This window comes from Ranitomeya imitator, chromosome 8 (assembly GCF_032444005.1).
Source record: "Ranitomeya imitator isolate aRanImi1 chromosome 8, aRanImi1.pri, whole genome shotgun sequence".
Classification (NCBI taxonomy): Eukaryota; Metazoa; Chordata; class Amphibia; order Anura; family Dendrobatidae; genus Ranitomeya; species Ranitomeya imitator.
In genome coordinates this window covers 57,552,456-57,572,368 of record NC_091289.1, presented here as the reverse complement: position 1 = coordinate 57,572,368, position 19,913 = coordinate 57,552,456, and the positions used below count along the sequence as shown (strand labels likewise).

Sequence of the window (19,913 nt, the reverse complement as noted above, 5' to 3'; positions counted from 1 at the left end):
CCGCCATGCTACAAATTAACCCCCTCACAGTTCTATTGAAAGATAAAAAGTGATGGGGGTTGAAAATTTACTTTTTTTTTTTCCAAAATCCAGATTTTTTTTTTTTAAACCACTATACATGTTTGCTATTGCCATAATCGTACCCATAAAATCGTGTCATTTTTAAATGCGCAATTAATGCTGTAAGAGTGAAACTAAAAATACTATGGCGAAATTGCGTTATTTTTCACCATTTCATCGCGCTTAGATTTTTTTTTTCCCTGTACACTACACGGTAAAATGAATGGTGTCTTCTGATACAAGACTCGTCCCCCCCCGAAAAAATGAAGCCTACTTACATCTATGCCGATGGAAAAATAAAAATGTTGTGGCTCATTGTAAAGGGTGAGCAATAAATGGAAAAGCAAAAAATAAAAATTGGCTGCAGAGGTGTGAGGCTAATATGAGAAATTGCGGTTCAATACAAAACTGACATTGTGACAGTGCCCGGTGTTTCCTTAACTATGACCAGTAGGGGGAGTGCTGGCATTATATTTGGAGTCCGTCAATAACTTACAAGACTTTCTACAAGTGACAGGAAGTGTTGCTGGGGGGTGAGTGACTACTGAATTTGTGGACTTCAACGATCGCAAACCTTTTAGAAAAAATATATAATAGTTAAAAAAACCAAAATAATAAAAGTAAGGCATTTTCTGATGTACCCTCTCATGGGATAATTATAATGATGAGATTCTGGGATTCGTATATACTTAAAGGGAATCTATCATCTGAAAATGACCTATTGTTTAAATCAGTTTTTTTTTTGTTACATATATTTTTAAGGGGTGTAAAGAAGTCTGCTTGTCATTGTGGTGAGCTGTCTTGGCACTCTCCATAAGGAGAAACGTTCCCCCTTAGACCTCCCATCATGGGCCTCGCCCAGCCAGGTCAGATTTCCTGGTGTACACTGATGAGAGGCAAACACCCCAAAACACGCCTGGTTTGCCTCCTACTGCCTGTTCTTTCAGGAAGAGTTTTCAGTAGTCTCTTTATCATCCTTATCATCAGTCATAACTGCTACCGGAGAGTAATATTTTTTTTTGTTTTATTTTTAAATGCATAATATTGAACAAATGAGAAATAAAAAAGAAAAGAGTACATTAACCCCCCCCCCCCCCCCAAATATTGTTTTCCATTGTAATTGTATAAGGTGTTGTCCACTACTTTGACAGCCCCTTTTGAAATACTGTGGTCCCCCAAGTAAAATATAAACGCTGTATAGTCGCCTGCCACACCGGCACCGGTCCAGCGATGTTGGTGCTGGGTCTTCTGGTGTTCAGGCGCTATTGGCCACAGTACTCACATGACATAAAAATCAGCTGCCGCTAATGGGATGCGTCACGTTCACTTTCCTTGGATGAAACTTGCACATCTGGGGGTGGTGCGAGCGCTGCAGGCTATTGATTGGCGGCAGCGTTCATGTATAACATTGTCACTCGAGCTCGCGCCAACATTGCTAGAACAGCACAGATGCTGGAGCAAAGTATAAGGTTTTTATTTTTTTTAAATTTTATGAGAAAACCGCATCTTCACCATCTTGGAGTGAGTGCAAAAGATGCTGTTGGCCAGGCCGGTAACAGCAAACATATAGTAGCTGTAAATGCGCATTCCCGCACTCATCATATTTAAAAATCACATCTTTTTTATTTTTCCAGAATAAAAATCATACAAAAAAGCATAATTGGGCGCATACGTGACTTCCTATGCGTTTTAGGCACCGGTTCTTACTCATAGCAAAGTATACAGACCAGTATAAGGGCGAGCATATGGGACCAATAGGGCGTCTCAAGCAATCCGGTTCTTTCTCATGGCAAATCATACAAACAAGTATGACGGATAGCATACCGGACGGTTAGAGGGCTGCACTGCTAGCGCGTTTCACACATTCCGCTTCTTACTCTGGGCCAGCTATGATGTTCAGTATGAAGGTTGCTAGAATATCAGGTGTTGTTTTATTTTACTTGGGGGACTACAGGATTTAGGAACGGTTGTGCGAGTAGTGTTGTGTTAATGTTCTTCTGATATGGCTGTTCAACATCCAGTTCTTCAACTAAAGCAGTTACTGTTACAGCTCGGTTTTCTTGGTTTCAGGTCGCTCTGGATGTGTGTCTACTCTTACCAGGATCATGTTTACTAAAGGATTAGTTATGGTTTAAATCCTTCTTTAGAACTGAAACCGGATACAAATGTTTAACCATGAAGTATTAAAGGAGTACTTCAGCCTAAAATCCATAGTCTGCAGGCTGCCCCCCTATTCCCCATGTGAGCAGAGGATCACATGACAACGGATAAGACTAGTTGGCACGTGACCACAATCATGTAACTCGCATACATGCGATCACATCACCACGTGCTCACTCGGGGCATACAGGGTATTTATGACGTGATTACATCGCCCACTGTCACCATTCAGCAGTTGGCAGTAACATAGTGCCTGAAGACTTTTACGATGGGAAAATCACCTTTATGGTACCAAGAAATGCAAACATTGCTATAGTTTGACCACCTTTTTTAAGATGTGTGTGAGTGTGTATGCATATGTATACGTGTGTATGTATATATGTATATATATATATATATATATATATATATATATATACATACACACACACACACACACACACACTCTCCTTTAAAGCTTGAATTGGATCTGTTATTATATTTCACAGTCTAAGCTGCATACATTATATAGATCTTTTTGACCCGAATAACTGATGTACTTACTTTACTTATTTTGAAAATCCACATCATAATGGCTTTACAATCTTTTTTGAAATGTTAAACGTATTCTTCCACCTTGATTGACAGCTCCTCAGTGTCCTTCCTGCTGGTGACATCTCACACTGCTCAGTACAAGCTGCAGCTGTCAGGCTGGGTGGGCAGGGGCTGAATACATTTGGACTCATGAGTAGTGCTGAGCGAACCTGAACTGCAAAGTTTGGAGTTCATACCGGATACCTAGCGTCTGGTGCTGAACTCCGAACACGGACTTTTCCTGGAAGTCCATTTTGCAGTTCAGAGTTCTGGGAGAGAAGGACCATTTTACAACACCAAAGTTCGCGTCCCCACTGACTTCTATGGGGTTCGGGTTAAAAATTGGTTAGAGTTCTAGTACCTTAACCAAACTTTGGACTAAAGTTCGGACGAATCCGAATTTCCACGGGTCCATTCATCCCTACTCATTGGCTATTTCACACTATAGCTGGTCTCATAAATTGCTCATTTTAATATCAAGATTAAACAGTCATTCTAACATGGATTTTCACAGTAAGTGCACCTGTTTCATCCAGTCTAAGAGCTGTATTTAAAGTGAACCTGTCAGGTCTGATAATACTATTAACCTGTAGATATAGGGTTCTTCTGCAGATGAATGGTGTTATGGGGATGCCCGGCCGCTGTACTGAAAATGCTGCACTTGGGAGAAAATTAACTCAAGTTTCTCCCAGGAACTGCCGGCTTTTAGCCGTTGCTTAAATAAATCATTGTTTTCGGCAGCACTTTGTCTTTTGTAATCAGGATATATCGTGAACAGGACACATGCTGCTGAGAACAGCGACGGTGTAGCCATCATTCTGTTTACATTCTGTGGTCGACCTGTCTAAACAGGCTATTAAATGACCATCGGCTTCTACTGATCGGCAGATCGTCCAGCATAAATCCACCTTCAGACTGCGGCGTTCTCCTATAATCACTATCCCTGTGGCTGCCGGGGGAAAAGCTGACCGTGGCACAGTGATTTATTGAAAATTGATGGCAAATCAACAAGTATCATAATAATGCCTGTCCTTGATTCCACTAATAACTTTTCATATCTCAGGTGAAGTTGGCTGTCGGCTTGACCGTCATGAAAATATTGGTAGAGGTCACATTGGAGTAGAGGGATTCCGGAAGGTGATGAATGAGCCACGGTTTAATGAGATTCCCATGATTCTCGAGACGCCTGCCAGGTTTGTGCCTTCTGACTATATTATCCTACTTACCCTTTTCATAAAAGAGATTCGAAGATGGGAATCTGATCTATCAATGATATAAGTGAAACTTTCTAAAATATCTAAAGGGACTGTCGGCACAGAATGACTGTACAAACCAAGCACAGGTTCTTTGTGCATTGCGGCACAACCAATTATTTCGATACATCTTCCCACCTGCTTGGTTTCCATCGATGTCCGCCCTTCCCTGGCTATATAAAGCCAGAGCTGTCAATCAAATAAGGGGGGAGAGATGGAAAACAGGCAGGTGTATATATAAATGAGGATCATATCCCCCCCACCCCCCCCCAAAAGTTAAAATCTTGCAATTTATACATTGGCCACTCAAACTATTCTAGACCCATACGTCATGTTCTTTCAGGAAATAACACATGTACATTAGCAACAATAGACTGACCCTCACCCTATCTTTTATAATGAGGCATCTAATGAGCGTGTGCAAAGCTCATTGTGAAGGGAGGAGGAGTAGGTGAGCTGTGACATCAGTTATTGTGATTGGTGGATCCTTTATTATCCACTAAAGGTTTTACCTGTCATTGCAATCCTGGCTCTGCTGATAATGAGACTTCTAAAAAATCTTCAATAAGAACTAGGAAGTGTAAATCTAATGTACGGTAGCCCTAGTGATCCCTGTGATAATAGCAAGATTCATAACAATAAAAAAATACATGTAGCACAAACACTGACTTCTACGATGAGTCATTTTCTGACAATAAATTCCCTTTAAACAACACTTTAATTTTGACAAACCCTTCATACAATGATTTTTCAGTATGTTTTCCTTCATTACCACCTTTGCGGCAGCCAGAAGATACATGGTTTTTGGCACGGGCACACAGTGTCTGCACACAATACACAATGGGAGGGCGGCATCAATCTGCAGCTGTGATCACTGTATTCATTGTTTTTTCTGCAAGTTGTGACTAAATAAAAGGACTTACGTGGGACTGCCTCTCCACCTGTTGCATATCTTTTGGATTGGAGAACACTCCATATGTAAGATTGCGGAGTTCTACTTTAAGAATCCTTATAATGTTTAATTTTTCGTCATTTCAATTTCTGCAAGTATAAAATAGCCGCAGCATGTGGGTATGACTGTGAACTCAGAGAATAAACATCTGTTGTGTTTTTTATTTATTTTTTTATTGAATAAACCTTTTCCGTCATTTGACATATGGCTTCCTCTGTAATTTACATTTTTCTATGTATAAAAAACAACAACATTGACTTGAACCTGGGTGAAGAAGTGGACTGGTGCGTGTGTGTGTGTATATACAGTGGGGCAAAAAAGTATTTAGTCAGTCAGCAATAGTGCAAGTTCCACCACTTAAAAAGATGAGAGGCGTCTGTAATTTACATCATAGGTAGACCTCAACTATGGGAGACAAACTGAGAAAAAAAAATCCAGAAAATCACATTGTCTGTTTTTTTATCATTTTATTTGCATATTATGGTGGAAAATAAGTATTTGGTCAGAAACAAAATTTCATCTCAATACTTTGTAATATATCCTTTGTTGGCAATGACAGAGGTCAAACGTTTTCTGTAAGTCTTCACAAGGTTGCCACACACTGTTGTTGGTATGTTGGCCCATTCCTTCATGCAGATCTCCTCTAGAGCAGTGATGTTTTTGGCTTTTCGCTTGGCAACACGGACTTTCAACTCCCTCCAAAGGTTTTCTATAGGGTTGAGATCTGGAGACTGGCTAGGCCACTCCAGGACCTTGAAATGCTTCTTACGAAGCCACTCCTTCGTTGCCCTGGCGGTGTGCTTTGGATCATTGTCATGTTGAAAGACCCAGCCACGTTTCATCTTCAATGCCCTTGCTGATGGAAGGAGGTTTGCACTCAAAATCTCACGATACATGGCCCCATTCATTCTTTCATGTACCCGGATCAGTCGTCCTGGCCCCTTTGCAGAGAAACAGCCCCAAAGCATGATGTTTCCACCACCATGCTTTACAGTAGGTATGGTGTTTGATGGATGCAACTCAGTATTCTTTTTCCTCCAAACACGACAAGTTGTGTTTCTACCAAACAGTTCCAGTTTGGTTTCATCAGACCATAGGACATTCTCCCAAAACTCCTCTGGATCATCCAAATGCTCTCTAGCAAACTTCAGACGGGCGCGGACATGTACTGGCTTAAGCAGTGGGACACGTCTGGCACTGCAGGATCTGAGTCCATGGTGGCGTAGTGTGTTACTTATGGTAGGCCTTGTTACATTGGTCCCAGCTCTCTGCAGTTCATTCACTAGGTCCCCCCGCGTGGTTCTGGGATTTTTGCTCACCATTCTTGTGATCATTCTGACCCCAAGGGGTGGGATTTTGCGTGGAGCCCCAGATCGAGGGAGATTATCAGTGGTCTTGTATGTCTTCCATTTTCTAATTATTGCTCCCACTGTTGATTTCTTCACTCCAAGCTGCTTGCCTATTGCAGATTCAGTCTTCCCAGCCTGGTGCAGGGCTACAATTTTGTTTCTGGTGTCCTTTGACAGCTCTTTGGTCTTCACCATAGTGGAGTTTGGAGTCAGACTGTTTGAGGGTGTGCACAGGTGTCTTTTTATACTGATAACAAGTTTAAACAGGTGCCATTACTACAGGTAATGAGTGGAGGAAAGAGGAGACTCTTAAAGAAGAAGTTACAGGTCTGTGAGAGCCAGAAATCTTGATTGTTTGTTTCTGACCAAATACTTATTTTCCACCATAATATGCAAAACTAATGTGAAAAAAACAGACAATGTGATTTTCTGGATTTTTTTTTCTCAGTTTGTGTCCCATAGTTGAGGTCTACCTATGATGTAAATTACAGACGCCTCTCATCTTTTTAAGTGGTGGAACTTGCACTATTGTTGACTGACTAAATACTTTTTTGCCCCACTGTGTATATATATATATATATATATATATAATCGTCAGCCTGTAATTTCAGCTCCAGGTTTGATCCTCAGTCCCGGCAGGAAGCTGAACCGCTGATCTCTTTACAAGTAAATCCATTCTGAGATGATGCTGTAGTCATTAGCGGAGACGCCCGAGGTGGGGGCGCGTGCAAATGAGACAAATCTTTCTAATAATAATTAAAAGCACAACGTGTTAAGTATCAGGTTGTTATGGCGATGGAATGCTAACACTTAACCCCTTCACAGCCCAGTAAACAATAAGCACTTAATCTGAATATTGCTACTTAACGATGCTTTTGAACAATGTTCACACTTCATGTCATTAACCCCTTCACCCCGAAGCCTGTTTTCACCTAAGTGACAGGGCCAATTTTTACAATTCTGACCACTGTCACTTTATGAGGTAATAACTCTGAAACGCTTCAACGGATCCTGGCGATTCTGACATTGTTTTCTCATGACATATTGTATTTCATGATAGTGGTAAAGTTTATTTGATATTACCTTCGTTTATTTGTGAAAAAAACGGAAATTTGGCGAAAATTTTGAAAATTTTGCAATTTTCAAACTTTGAATTTTTATACCCTTGCATTAGAGACTCATATCGCACAAATTAGTTAATAAATAACATTTCCCACATGTCTACTTTACATCAGCAACATTTTGGAACCAATTTTTTTTTCGTTAGGGAGTTATAAGGGTTAAAAGTTAAACAGCGATTTCTCATTTTTTCAACAACTTTTATAAAACCATTTTTTGTAGGGACCACATCATATTTGAAGTCACTTTGAGAGGCTTATAGGATTTAAAATACCCAAAAGTGACACCATTCTAAAAACTACACCCCCCGAGGTACTCAAAACCACATTCAAGAAGTTTATTAACCCTTCAGGTGCTTCACAGGAATTAACGGAATGTGGAAGGAAAAAAATAAAATTTAACTTTTTTTTTCCACATAATGATCTTTTAGCAACATTTTTTTTATTTTCACAAGGGTAAAAGAAGAAAATGGACCACGAAAGTTGTTGTGCAATTCCTTCTGAATACACTGATACCCCATACAGGTCCTTCTCAAAAAATTAGCATATAGTGTTAAATTTCATTATTTACCATAATGTAATGATTACAATTAAACTTTCATATATTATAGATTCATTATCCACCAACTGAAATTTGTCAGGTCTTTTATTGTTTTAATACTGATGATTTTGGCATACAACTCCTGATAACCCAAAAAACCTGTCTCAATAAATTAGCATATCAAGAAAAGGTTCTCTAAACGACCTATTACCCTAATCTTCTGAATCAACTAATTAACTCTAAACACATGCAAAAGATACCTTTTACGGCGCGTTTGACTATTTCAAACCAAAATTGGCTGGAATTGAGATCGGACACCATGTCCCGTTTGGAGAGCCCCTGATGTACCTAAACAGTGGAAAACTGCCACACGTGACCACATTTTGGAAACTAGACCCTTCAAGGAACTTATCTAGCTATGTGGTGAGCACATTGAACCCCCAGGTGCTTCACACAAGTTTAGAACGTAGAGGCGTGAAAATAAAAATTCACATTTTTTCCCCAAAAATGATCTTTTAACAACAATTTTTTTATCTTCACAAGTGTAAAAGGAGAAAATTGACCACTAAAGTTGTTGACCAATTTATCCTGAATACACTGATACCCCATATGTGGGGGAAAACCACTGTTTGGGCACACGGCAGGGCTCGGAAGGGAAGGAGCGCCATTTGACTTTTACAAACCAAAATTGGCTGGAATTGAGATCGGACACCATGTCCCGTTTGGAGAGCCCCTGATGTGCCTAAACAGTGGAAAACCGCCACAAGTGACCCCATTTTGGAAACTAGACCCTTCAAGGAACTTATCTAGCTATGTGATGAGCACCGTGAACCTCCAAGTGCCTCACCAAAAATTATAACGATGAGTCGTAAAAAAAAATAGAACACATTTTTTCCACAAAAATGATCTTTAGCAAGGTTTTTTTTTGTTTTCCCAAGGGTTATAGGACAAAATAGAAAGAAAAAAAATGTTGTGCTATTTTTCACGAGTACGCCGATACCCCATATGTGGGGAAAAACCACTGTTTGTGCGCATGGCAGAGCTCGGAAGGGAAGGAGCACCATTTGGAATGCAGACTTAGATGGATTGGTCTGCAGGCGTCACGTTGCATTTGCAGAGCCCCTGATGTACCTTAACAGTGGAAATCCTCCACAAGTGACCCCATTTTGAAAACTGGACCTCCCAAGGAATTTATTTAGATATGTGGTGAGCACCGTAAACCTCCAAGTGCCTCACTCCACAAGTGACCCCATTTTGAAAACTGGACCTCCCAAGGAATTTATTTAGATATGTGGTGAGCACCGTAAACCTCCAAGTGCCTCACTCCACAAGTGACCCCATTTTGAAAACTGGACCTCCCAAGGAATTTATTTAGATATGTGGTGAGCACCGTAAACCTCCAAGTGCCTCACTCCACAAGTGACCCCATTTTGAAAACTGGACCTCCCAAGGAATTTATTTAGATATGTGGTGAGCACCGTAAACCTCCAAGTGCCTCACTCCACAAGTGACCCCATTTTGAAAACTGGATCTCCCAAGGAATTTATTTAGATATGTGGTGAGCACCGTAAACCTCCAAGTGCCTCACTCCACAAGTGACCCCATTTTGAAAACTGGACCTCCCAAGGAATTTATTTATTTAGATATGTGGTGAGCACCGTAAACCTCCAAGTGCCTCACTCCACAAGTGACCCCATTTTGAAAACTGGACCTCCCAAGGAATTTATTTAGATATGTGGTGAGCACCGTAAACCTCCAAGTGCCTCACTCCACAAGTGACCCCATGTTGGAAACTACACAGTGTGTTGTGTCAACAGGGTATAAACTAATTTTTATTAATTTGTGGACGTGTGGTATGCTTTGAAGCAATCCTTAATGCAAAGGCCAGGTTTCTCAGGGCAGGTTTCACAATGGTAAATTGTGTCCTTTCGGATTCCCCTCTTGGAACATACTCTGCACCGTTTTTGTGATCGTCCTGTCCTCGCTGTTTGGGGAACCTGTCCTGGGAAATGTTGACCTTGGTTGGACAATACGGGCACTATCAGATTCAGAAGTACTGGGACCCTCACCTCCCTGAGTGCCAAACATTAGGGCCTTGATGACTACCTCCTGAAACTGAAGGAAGGTCCCCGTATTGCCTGCAGATCGGGACAGCACAAAAGCATTGTACAGTGCCATCTGTACAATGTGCACGGCCAATTTTTTGTACCATACGTAAGCTTTTCGCATGGCACTGTATGGTTGGAGGACCTGATCTGAGAGATCCACACCCCCCATGTACCGATTGTTGAAGAGTGGGATGCTGGTGTAAAAGTTGTCAATATAAAGGTGATAACCCTTATCCAGCAGTGGGTGCAGCAATTCCCACACAATTTTCCCACTCACCCCCAGGATGGGGGGGCATTCAGGGGGGTTAATCTGGGTGTCCTTACCCTCGTAGACCCTAAATCTGTGGGTGTACCCTGAGGTACTCTCGCACAGTTTGTACAGCTTTATTCCGTACCTGGACCTCTTACTGGGCAGGTACTGTCGGAATTTTAGCCTCCCTTTGAAATGAACGAGAGATTCATCAATAGCGATGTCCCTCTGGGGTGTGTACGCCTCAGCAAATTTTCTGCTGAAGTGTTCAACCACTGGACGAATTTTATATAGACGATCAAAGTTTGGATCGTCTCGGGGAGGACACTGCGCATTATCACTGAAATGCAAAAAATTTTGGATCGCTTCAAATCGTGTCCTTTTCATGGCCATGCGGAATACCGGTGTACTGTAGAGAATGTCAGTACTCCAGTATTGCCGAAGCTTTGGCTTTTTGATTAGGCCCATATGCAGCACAATTCCCCAAAATGTCATCATCTCTTCTGCATTTACGGGGGTCCATCTGGCATAAGATGACGTGGGATTTTGTGTAAAAAATTGTTGGGCATACAGGTTCGTCTGGGCCACCATAATATTTATTATTTCATCACTGAAAAAGAATTTGAAGAAGTCAATTTCAGTGAGGCCAGTCGTGTCAAACTGGATTCCTGAGCTGCTGCTGAAATCTGGAATGACGGGCTGAAAATTTTCCGGGGGTGCAATCCATACGGGATCGATTGCTGCAGGAGTTGCCTGGGTCCTACGGCGCCGTGTTAGGGGTCTTTCCTCACCAGATGAGGAGGAGGAGGAATAGAGGAATGTGGGATCTTCCTCACTGGCTGAATCCGTGTCGGACGCAAGGATGGCGTAAGCCTCCTCTGGTGAATAGCGCCTTGTTGACGAATGGGCCATTTTTTTTTTCCCAAACCCTGGTTATGTGTGTGTAAGTGGTGCTTTTACACGTGTAATGTGTGGGGCTTGTGTATAGGGTACTCTTTATTAAAACCAATCAGAGAGAAAAAACAAGTAGTGAGAAAAAATGTAGAAGAAACAAGAAAAAAAGATGAAAAGAAAAATCAATGTAAAAAAATAAGTTTGTATAAAAAAAAGTATAAATTTACCCTACGCAACTAAATATTTTTTTTACAAAAGAAAAGCGAACGCCACTAACAGTGTGACGTACGCTCCCCTAATGCACTAGAGATTATCCGGCGATAGCAGATTTTTTTTATGCACAAGACGCTACCTCCCTACCTATATACGATTTTTTTTTTTCTAAAAGATGATCGGTCGTCACTAACGCTGTGACACTGGCTACACTAACACCAGCTAATCTACGTCTAAGACTACACTGTACTAACTACTATTATATTTTTGTAAAAGAAAAAAAAAAATCGGACGTTGCTTAGACTGCGAAGTCCGTTACACTAACTAGCTAAAAAATAAAAGTCCTGTAGCGCAGTCTCTGATCAGCAGCGATACTGATCAAAGAGCTACGGACACAGGAAGAGCACGAATGCTCTGCGCGGGACGCCGCGCACAGGAAAAAAAGCGCAAAAAAGTGCGCAAAAAATTGAATTGGAGGGGGGTACTTGAACAGGGATGGAGGGACGTCACCAAACACTGACGCCGGCTACGCTACCTTGTTATGTCTAAAACTACACTGTACTAACTACAATTTTTTTTCTAAAAAAAAAAAAACAGACGTCGCTTAGACTGCAATGTCCGCTACACTAACTAAAAAAAAAAAGTCCTGTGGCGCAGTCTCTGATCAGCAGCGATACTGATCAGAGCGCTGCAGACACAGGAAGAGCACGAATGCTCTGCGCGGGACGCTGCGCACAGGAAAAAAAGCGCAAAAAAGTGCGCAAAAAATTTCAATTGGAGGGTGGGGGAGGGAGGGGGTACTGGAACAGGGATGGGGGGATGGGAAAGGGGTGGGGGAGGTGCTGCTGCTGCTGTGATCACAGGAGTCACACAGCAGGCAGATGGCAGCAGAGAGCACACAGCACGGAGCACAAGCTGGAGTAGGAGATCAGCACAGGAGGCAGGAGATCGCAGGGAGGATCGCACTGGCCACCAATGGATTATCTATCTCAGGTGACACAGAGGGGCTTAGACCACCGCTCTGCACGCCAAATCTGAGAGAAAGATGGCGTGCAGGGCGGTGATCGGTATTTTAAATTAACCCCTTTGGCGCTGATTGGCTAGAAGCTATTGTTCAGCCAATCAGCGCCATAGGGGTTAATCAGGTGAGGTGACGTGTGAATCACCCCACCTACTGTGACGGCTGTGATTGGTGCGACGTCACACAGCATCAATCACAGCCTGTCACATGCTTTTTTTTTTTTTTTTTAAACTTTATTGTCACGTCGCTGTGATTGGCTGGTCAGAATTGACCAGCCAATCACAGCGATCACTGATGCGGGGGGGGGGGGGGGGTGTGCAGGCACCCGAGGCTGCGTGCAGGGATTGCGAGGCAATCTTGCCTTGTGCAGGCGTGTACTTCGGAGGACACAGCATGAACTTCAACCCAATATTGCGGCCAGCATGCAGCCAGCGGGTAAGGAAAGGGTGAATCAAACACCCGAAAAAACCCCGCCCATATGACCGCAAACCTGTCCCGCCAAATTCAGGTGACAGGTTCCCTTTAACATCTCTATATGCTTTGTAGCCAGATGACGTAGTTGTGGCTTTATGCACTGTCATTGCATACACGGTTGTTTGCTTATTTGCACTTTATGGTTTATATAACCACGTGTTATTTTAATCGATTTTTAAATATTGCATATTTTGCACATTGTTCTCCGTGCACCTATATACTTGATATTTTTATATATATTTTTTCAGTTTTTTCACATAGCACCATATACAAGACAGTTGCTTCTCATATACCACTTCTGGAATTTTCTTTTCACACCATTCTCCTCAACTTTCATTGTGGCTTTTTGATATATATTTTTTTTCATATATATTTTTCGGTCATCTTATGTGTGAATTTTGAGATAAAATTATCTTATGTGGCTATTTTCTGTGGTTGTTCCTACCTTTATATAAACAAATATTATTCTTCTTGGTCAGTCCATTACAATATTCCATTTTTATTTAACATTGCTATATATATATATATATATATATATATATATATATATATATATATATATATATATATTTTATTGGTAAATAATCCCCTTTGTCTTTTTTGTGCGCACAATTATGCTTTGATTTAAATATATTTAATTGCCAATTAAGTATAATAAAGGCATTTTATATCTATTCTCTGCCTGGCGTTTTACCTGGTACTAGTCTTTATTTTGGTTGTGGGTACCCTTGTTCTCAAATTAAGAGGTCCGAAAGTCTGGATCTGATGGGGACATCTTATATAGAAGGACACTAGATCTCAATTTCACCAGTCTGATAACATACCTAGGGCTTATTCAGACGTCCATACACATTGGTCCGAGATCTGGCCGCTAATGCGCGGTTCTCTCATTCAGAGCATTACTGCTTAGTGTATTTCTATGAAGTTGTCACGCTTGGGTCGGGAGATCCATAGCCAGTCTGTGCATTGCGGTCCGATCTCTGACCAATTTGCACGGATGGCTCAATGAGCTCTTATAGTGTGATCTGGGCATCTACTGAAACTGCCCTAACTAAGGTCACCAATGACCTATTAATTGCCAAGAGCAAGCGACACTACTCTGTCCTCCTCCTCCTGGACCTGTCCTCTGCCTTTGACACAGTGGACCATTCCCTATTATTACAGACCCTCTCATCCCTTGGCATCACAGACTTGGCCCTATCCTGGATCTCGTCATACCTAACAGACTGGACATTCAGCGTCTCCCACTCACACACCACCTCCTCACCTCGCCCTCTATCTGTCGGAGTCCCACAAGGTTCAGTCCTAGGGCCCCTGCTCTTCTCCATTTACGCCTTTGGCCTGGGACAGCTCATAGAATCTCATGGCTTTCAGTATCACCTCTATGTTGATCACACACAGATCTACATCTCTGGACCAGATATCACCTCCCTACTAACCAGAATCCCTCAATGTCTGTCCACTATTTCATCCTTCTCCGCTAGATTTCTAAAACTTAACATGGACAAAACAGAATTCATTGTCTTTCCCCCATCTCACATGACCCCCCCAACGAACCTATCCATTACAGTAAATGGCTGCCCACCCTCCCCAGTCCCACAAGCCCGCTGCCTCGGGGTAATCCTTGACACTGATCTCTCCTTCAAACCGCATAACCAAGCCCTTTCCAGTTCCTGCCGCCTTCAACTCAAAAATATTTCACTGATCCGTACATTCCTAAACCAAGAATCTGCAAAAACCCTAGTCCATGCCCTCATCATCTCCCGCCTCGACTACTGCAACCTCCTGCTCTGTGGCCTCCCCTCTAACACTCTCGCACCCCTCCAATCTATTCTAAACTCTGCTGTCCGACTAATCCACCTGTCCCCCCGCTATTCCCCAGCGTCTCCCCTCTGTCAATCCCTTCACTGGCTCCCCATTACCCAGAGACTCCAGTACAAAACCCTAACCATGGCGTACAAAGCCATCCACAACCTGTCTCCTCCATACATCTGTGACCTCGTCTCCCGGTACTTACCTACACGCAACCTCCGATCCTCACAAGATCTCCTTCTCTACTCCCCTCTTATCTCCTCTTCCCACAATCGTATACAAGATTTCTCTTGCGTATCACACCTACTCTGGAACCCTCTACCCCAACATATCAGACTCTCGCCTACCATCGAAACCTTCAAAAAGAACCTGAAGACCTACCTCTTCCGACAAGCCTACAACCTGCAGTAACCACCGATCGACCAAACCACTGCATGACCAGCTCTATCCTCACCTACTGTATTCTCACCCATCCCTTGTAGATTGTGAGCCCTCGCGGGCAGGGTCCTTTCTCCTCCTGTACCAGTTATGACTTGTATTGTTAAGATTATTGTACTTGTTTTTATTATGTATACCCCTCCTTACATGTAAAGCGCCATGGAATAAATGGCGCTATAATAATAAATAATAATAATAGTGGGGACAACTGGGAATACATGAGGTGTATAGAAAAACAGGACACAGGGTTATGGCATCAAACTAGTCTGTGAATTCCATTCGTTATAGCAAATATATAAAGAAAGAAGACGCCACGCTGCAAAATATAAACTCACCAACGCGGAGAGTTCATAGAAGAGAATTAGATGAAAAAGTCCACGCACTAAAGTACCCCTCTATCAGGTTTATGTATCGATAGAGATACTTTTGTGCTTGGGCTTTTTTTTTTTAAACCAATTCTCTTTTATAAACTTTCCGCGGTAGTGAAATTATATCTTAAACTTTTCCCGTCTGCCCTAAGAGGCAGGCATGTGCTTTACAGGCTTATGCCACATGTAGACTGCCATTTCCTGACAGCTGGGTCTCTGAATATGTTGTCGTTGTGCTTGGTGATGTAAGGTTTGCATGCAGCTGCTCGGCCATGTAGACCCATGTCGTAAAGCTGCCGGCGCGCGGTTTTTGAACCAATGTTATTTCCAGAGATTAGAGCTATACAGTTATTGAGCATTGTCCACTTTTATGCTTTTCGTGCCTCAGCCTGATTGATTAGGTGTAGTCTCCGTTAACGACAGCCATCTTTTGCCTTTCTCTCCTTCTCGATAACGCTTGAACAACTAAGATCAAATATGATTTAATCTGAGCTTAGATGTGGAATCAGGAGAAGAAAGGGCCTGGAAACTCTTCCTAAGGGCTCGTGCACACGATTGATTCTCTCCTACATGTGCTATCCATTGTTTTCATGGACAGCACTCATACCTATGATAGTCTATGGTGTTGTGCACACGTCCTATTTTTTTTTTTATCCAGCGAGATGTCCGATATAGATCCGAGAGGCCGGATCAAAATCGGCAATGCAAGTCTATGGGTCCGTGAAAAAAAAATTGGACTGCACTCTAGTTTTTTTTATGACTCCGTATGTTCAAAAAGGAGTGACACCCCCAAAATCAATATTTAATAAGCCTTACAGTGTTATAACAGACCTGGCCCCTATAAACATCATACTAGCAATGTATCTGTAACGGTATGGTGCCTCACAAAATTACTTTTAATCCACAAGTAAGTATGGGCAGCCTTCAGTGCTCCACTTTGGGGCTCCCCTTCATTTTGCATGTTGCTCCTGGTTGACAGTGTGCGCTGTCTGAACTACGCCCGCTTGTGTATGCGTGCACTCTGACACTGCCTGAGCCTGACGGCACATGGTGGGCAGCTGCGTTCTCCTCCCTGGTTCCTCTGTTCGTCCACCATTTGCTAAACTAAGACACCCGGAAATATAGCTGGTGAGAGGCTTTAGAGAAGAGGAGAGGGCAGAGAACAAATGTGTGTGGCTCCTGATTTCATTCAATCAGCAAGTAGGCTAGCCATCAAAGTTCAGGCAGCACTCGCCCGAGAAACCAGCACTGACCATGAGAAGTGGAGGATGTCCTCAACATGCAAGATAAGGGGGTGCAACGGTGCATTAACCCCCTTTGTGCCAAAGCCCCTTATTTGCTTGAAAATGTAAACGTATTTTTCTCAAGCACATTACCAGTAACATGTACAGTGAGTTTATGAGCTTTATAGGGGCCAAGTCCCCTATATCTCTATATTGCTTGTTTAATATAGATTTTTTTTTATAGGGGCTAAGTCCCCTATATCTCTATATTGCTTGTTTAATATTGATTTTTTTATAGGGGCTAAGTCCCCGATATCTCTATATTGCTTGTTTAATATAGATTTTTTTTTATAGGGGCTAAGTCCCCTATATCTCTATATTGCTTGTTTAATATTGATTTTTTTATAGGGGCTAAGTCCCCGATATCTCTATATTGCTTGTTTAATATTGATTTTTTTATAGGGGCTAAGTCCCCGATATCTCTATATTGCTTGTTTAATATTGATTTTTTTTATAGGGGCTAAGTCCCCGATATCTCTATATTGCTTGTTTAATATTGATTTTTTTATAGGGGCTAAGTCCCCTATATCTCTATATTGCTTGTTTAATATTGATTTTTTTATAGGGGCTAAGTCCCCTATATCTCTATATTGCTTGTTTAATATTGATTTTTTTATAGGGGCTAAGTCCCCTATATCTCTATATTGCTTGTTTAATATTGATTTTTTTATAGGGGCTAAGTCCCCTATATCTCTATATTGCTTGTTTAATATTGATTTTTTTATAGGGGCTAAGTCCCCGATATCTCTATATTGCTTGTTTAATATTGATTTTTTTTATAGGGGCTAAGTCCCCTGTATCTATATTGCTTGTTTAATATTGATTTTTTTTATAGGGGCTAAGTCCCCTGTATCTATATTGCTTGTTTAATATTGATTTTTTTTATAGGGGCTAAGTCCCCTGTATCTCTATATTGCTTGTTTAATATTGATTTTTTTATAGGGGCTAAGTCCCCTGTATCTCTATATTGCTTGTTTAATATTGATTTTTTTATAGGGGCTAAGTCCCCTATATCTATATTGCTTGTTTAATATTGATTTTTTTATAGGGGCTAAGTCCCCTGTATCTCTATATTGCTTGTTTAATATTGATTTTTTTATAGGGGCTAAGTCCCCTATATCTATATTGCTTGTTTAATATTGATTTTTTTATAGGGGCTAAGTCCCCGATATCTCTATATTGCTTGTTTAATATTGATTTTTTTATAGGGGCTAAGTCCCCTGTATCTCTATATTGCTTGTTTAATATTGATTTTTTATAGGGGCTAAGTCCCCTGTATCTCTATATTGCTTGTTTAATATTGATTTTTTATAGGGGCTAAGTCCCCTGTATCTCTATATTGCTTGTTTAATATTGATTTTTTATAGGGGCTAAGTCCCCTGTATCTCTATATTGCTTGTTTAATATTGATTTTTTATAGGGGCTAAGTCCCCTGTATCTCTATATTGCTTGTTTAATATTGATTTTTTATAGGGGCTAAGTCCCCTGTATCTATATTGCTTGTTTAATATTGATTTTTTTTATAGGGGCTAAGTCCCCTATATCTCTATATTGCTTGTTTAATATTGATTTTTTATAGGGGCTAAGTCCCCTGTATCTCTATATTGCTTGTTTAATATTGATTTTTTATAGGGGCTAAGTCCCCTGTATCTCTATATTGCTTGTTTAATATTGATTCTTTTATAGGGGCTAAGTCCCCTGTATCTCTATATTGCTTGTTTAATATTGATTTCGGAGATGACAGACTCTTTTAAACAGTTTGATATTTAATGTTAGGAGTTGAAAAAACCTAAAACATCTCCGTATACGAGCTCCTGAGGGATCGTACATAGAAGTGTCCACTCCAGCACTGTATGAAAAAGATCTCACTGTCGGATAGTAAGGGATTCAGACCCGTTTTTATTAACCCCCAGGACAAGGTAGACCACGGCACGGCTTTATGCAGACTGGGTGTAAACTGAGGTCTGACATATTAGACACATACGGACAGTAATGGAGGATTTTGTTTTTATATGGTCTTTCTTTTTCCCTAGCTCTGAATTTGAAGACTACTCAGAAGAGATTGATCTTCTGTATTCTCTCTGTGAATGAGGACAGCAGGAGGATGTGCAGGACCCGGACGGTGCGGTGCTCGCATGCTTACAGCGTGGTTTTGACATACAGTTGATGGATATATTTTTACTGCAAATTAAAGATAATATTGCTAAGGCTATGTTCACACTACAGAGGTGGCGCTATGCCGAACACATCCTATGTCTCCATTATTTTTTGTGGGATAAAGACACAACCCCCAACCAAGTGCTCAGCGTAAAGCGTGTCTGTAGTGTGAACACAGCCTAATAAACATACAGTTGGATCCTGCTGCTTCCGACTTCTATCATTGCAAAAAGCAGTATAGTCTGGATATTGTTTCTTCATGGAATGGGGAAACCTAACAATCTGCACTTTTCTGTTCTGTCAAGAAACAGTATGCACAAAAATATTTTTTATTTTACCATAGAAGGTTTAGGCACCCTACTCTGCATTTATTTTAGCAAAATATTTTTTTTTTTTGTAGTTTGTAATAAATTAAAAAAAAATACCGTAGTGTGAATGCAGATTGCTGTCATGGAAGTTCAAGTAACTTTTTTTGTTTTCTTCAACTAGGTTGACTTCCAAGACTATTTGAGACACGGCAAGCAAGTACCCAGTGTCCAGTTGTTGCTGCTATGCCAAAGACACCAATTTTTCGGGGGCACGTCATTTTTTTTTCTTGCAATAAATACCTCGTCTGTACTGACAGCAGAGTTTTTTTTTTGCATAAAAGATAAAAAAATATTTTCCAACATACTTGGTAAAGACTTTGAAGTTACCGCTTCACTTCTTCAGCCTTTCCAGCACATTTGTTTTAGGACTTTTGAAATGCAAAATGATGTAACGGTGTAAAGATTTTGCAGCTTTATAACTAGTACAATTGTGTAGTGTTCCTGCAGGGGTGCACTTATATAGAACAGGTAATTTGTAATAAAAACTAAAAGCATCTACGTCTGCATGCAAGTTGTGCCTG

General features: G+C 41.2%; 1 protein-coding gene across 5 annotated transcripts in view; it reads left to right on the top strand.

Moving 5' to 3' along the window:
• The window catches only part of LOC138647733 (probable endonuclease 4), a 47,239-nt gene extending 27,593 nt beyond the window's left edge, over positions 1-19,646 (top strand). For all 5 annotated transcript variants that reach the window (XM_069736980.1, XM_069736975.1, XM_069736979.1 and 2 more), the window contains 3 exons: positions 3,857-3,986; positions 18,901-18,989; positions 19,514-19,646. In XM_069736980.1, coding sequence (XP_069593081.1) covers positions 3,857-3,986; positions 18,901-18,958 — 188 coding nt within the window. In that variant the 3' untranslated portion in view covers positions 18,959-18,989; positions 19,514-19,646. The remainder of the gene's footprint in view (positions 1-3,856; positions 3,987-18,900; positions 18,990-19,513) is intronic.
• Positions 19,647-19,913: the final 267 nt, after the last annotated feature.